The sequence below is a fragment of the Etheostoma spectabile genome, chromosome 14, assembly GCF_008692095.1.
Source record: "Etheostoma spectabile isolate EspeVRDwgs_2016 chromosome 14, UIUC_Espe_1.0, whole genome shotgun sequence".
Taxonomy (NCBI): Eukaryota; Metazoa; Chordata; class Actinopteri; order Perciformes; family Percidae; genus Etheostoma; species Etheostoma spectabile.
Genome location: NC_045746.1, coordinates 23,450,854 through 23,452,486, shown reverse-complemented (window position 1 = coordinate 23,452,486; position 1,633 = coordinate 23,450,854). Strand labels below are relative to the sequence as shown.

Here is a 1,633-nt window from a genome sequence, read left to right as displayed (position 1 = left end):
GAAGGTTTGTTTTGGTTGTATTTTGGTTGTCTGTTGGTTAATTGGTTTTGTCACAAATGTCCGACTTCACGTGTTTAAATTATAATTGAGTCAAAAACCAACTTCACTTTTTAAGTTTCAATTAAGTCATGCTATGTTCATAGAAAGTTAAAGTTATAAAATAATAAGCCAAAATACTGTTATAGGCCTATTAATTCAGACAAAATAATGATATAGGATTTTAAAACATTTGACCTTGTATCTCATAATTTTGACTTACAATTCATTGTTTTATTCTGTCATTTTGTTGGAACTTTCTGAGGCATGTCAGCTGTGCTTATCTGAAACAGTCAATGCCTCAGAGAGTAGAAACAGAGATGTAGGGTGATTCTTTGTGACCCACTTTACTGATTGTCAAATTTTATTTTTGTTTGTCCCAACCCCAACCCTCCCTGCTTTATTCAGCAGGCTATGCTTCACTGCAGCTCTGATCTCTTCTTGACCCTTTCCTCTCATTTCTGGCCTTAGCTTTTTTCATATTTTTGCAAAACTTCCTTTACCTATACTTTTCCATAAGTTCTCACACAGCTACCATGCGCCGATTCAGCTCTGAGGGATCCCTCCTGGATCTTGACTTCCTTCCCTGGAAGAGGATGGCACTGAAGGACCCAGATGATGGGAAGAACCGCAAGTCTGGCATCTACACACCTCACATAAAGGAAGATGAGCTGGGTGGAGGCTCAGGCTTCCAGACTCCCACCATCCTGGAGCCAAGAGCGAGTCCCACTGAGGTTGGAAAGAAGGGGATGAACAAGGAGCACAGTGTAAGTGTGGAGACCCTGAGCGAGCTGGGGAAACAGGACAAGAGCCACCTGGGAGTGTGTGTCATCAGTGCAAACTGCAGGGCCTATAGCGACGGGCAGCTGGCCCCAGCCAACAAGGGCAGCACAGAGAGCATGGAGGGAGACAATCTGACCCCCACCTCTCCTTCGTCCTCCACCAACCCCTTCTCCCTCAAACCTCAGCACAGGCACCAGCATAAAGCCAAGCTGGCTGCTGCTAAACTGCACCTCAAGAGTCTGTTTGGACAGGTGGGATACCATTTCATTTTCAGTCTACACCAGGGGTCTTCAAAGTAGTTTAAGCCAAAGACCTCTTAACTGAAATAGAGACGGAGCAGGGACACCCTACTATCTTTTATAAAATTAAGTTGCATATAAATCTGGACCTACAATAACATTTAAGGTGGCCTAAACTATTCATACATACCTTTTTTAGTGAATAGAATACTAAGCTATTAAAATAACAATTGTTGGCATGATTTTATGAATCATGTTTTAATGTTAAACATGCATGTAAATCCTTATCAATACAAATACTGTGACTTCAATACCGGTTCCTAAGCTTTACTTTTTTCTATTACAATTTTATTAAACAAAAAGAAATTTCAGCATTAAAGCACACATCTTTTGATTTATGTTCCTACGTGAGCCCCATCTCTGTGTAATGTAGAGTTTTTCCTGTGTGTCTCTACAACATGTACAACCAGGTCTCTGGGGCTTTCTATGTAACTAGCCAAGACGAGGTGGCTAACTGTAACCTGCTAGCTCGTTCTTTATGGCAAAACACTGCTACAACACACACTAGTTCACCA

The 1,633-nt window shown here is 41.5% G+C and overlaps 1 protein-coding gene across 3 annotated transcripts in view; it reads left to right on the top strand.

Moving 5' to 3' along the window:
* The window catches only part of si:ch211-152p11.4 (regulator of G-protein signaling 3), a 15,894-nt gene that overhangs the window by 917 nt on the left and 13,344 nt on the right, over nt 1–1,633 (top strand). For 2 of the 3 annotated variants that reach the window (XM_032534862.1, XM_032534860.1), the window contains exon 2: nt 445–1,070. In XM_032534862.1, the coding sequence (XP_032390753.1) occupies nt 573–1,070 (498 nt within the window). In that variant the 5' untranslated portion in view covers nt 445–572. The remainder of the gene's footprint in view (nt 1–444; nt 1,071–1,633) is intronic. The other variant, XM_032534861.1, reaches the window with a different exon arrangement.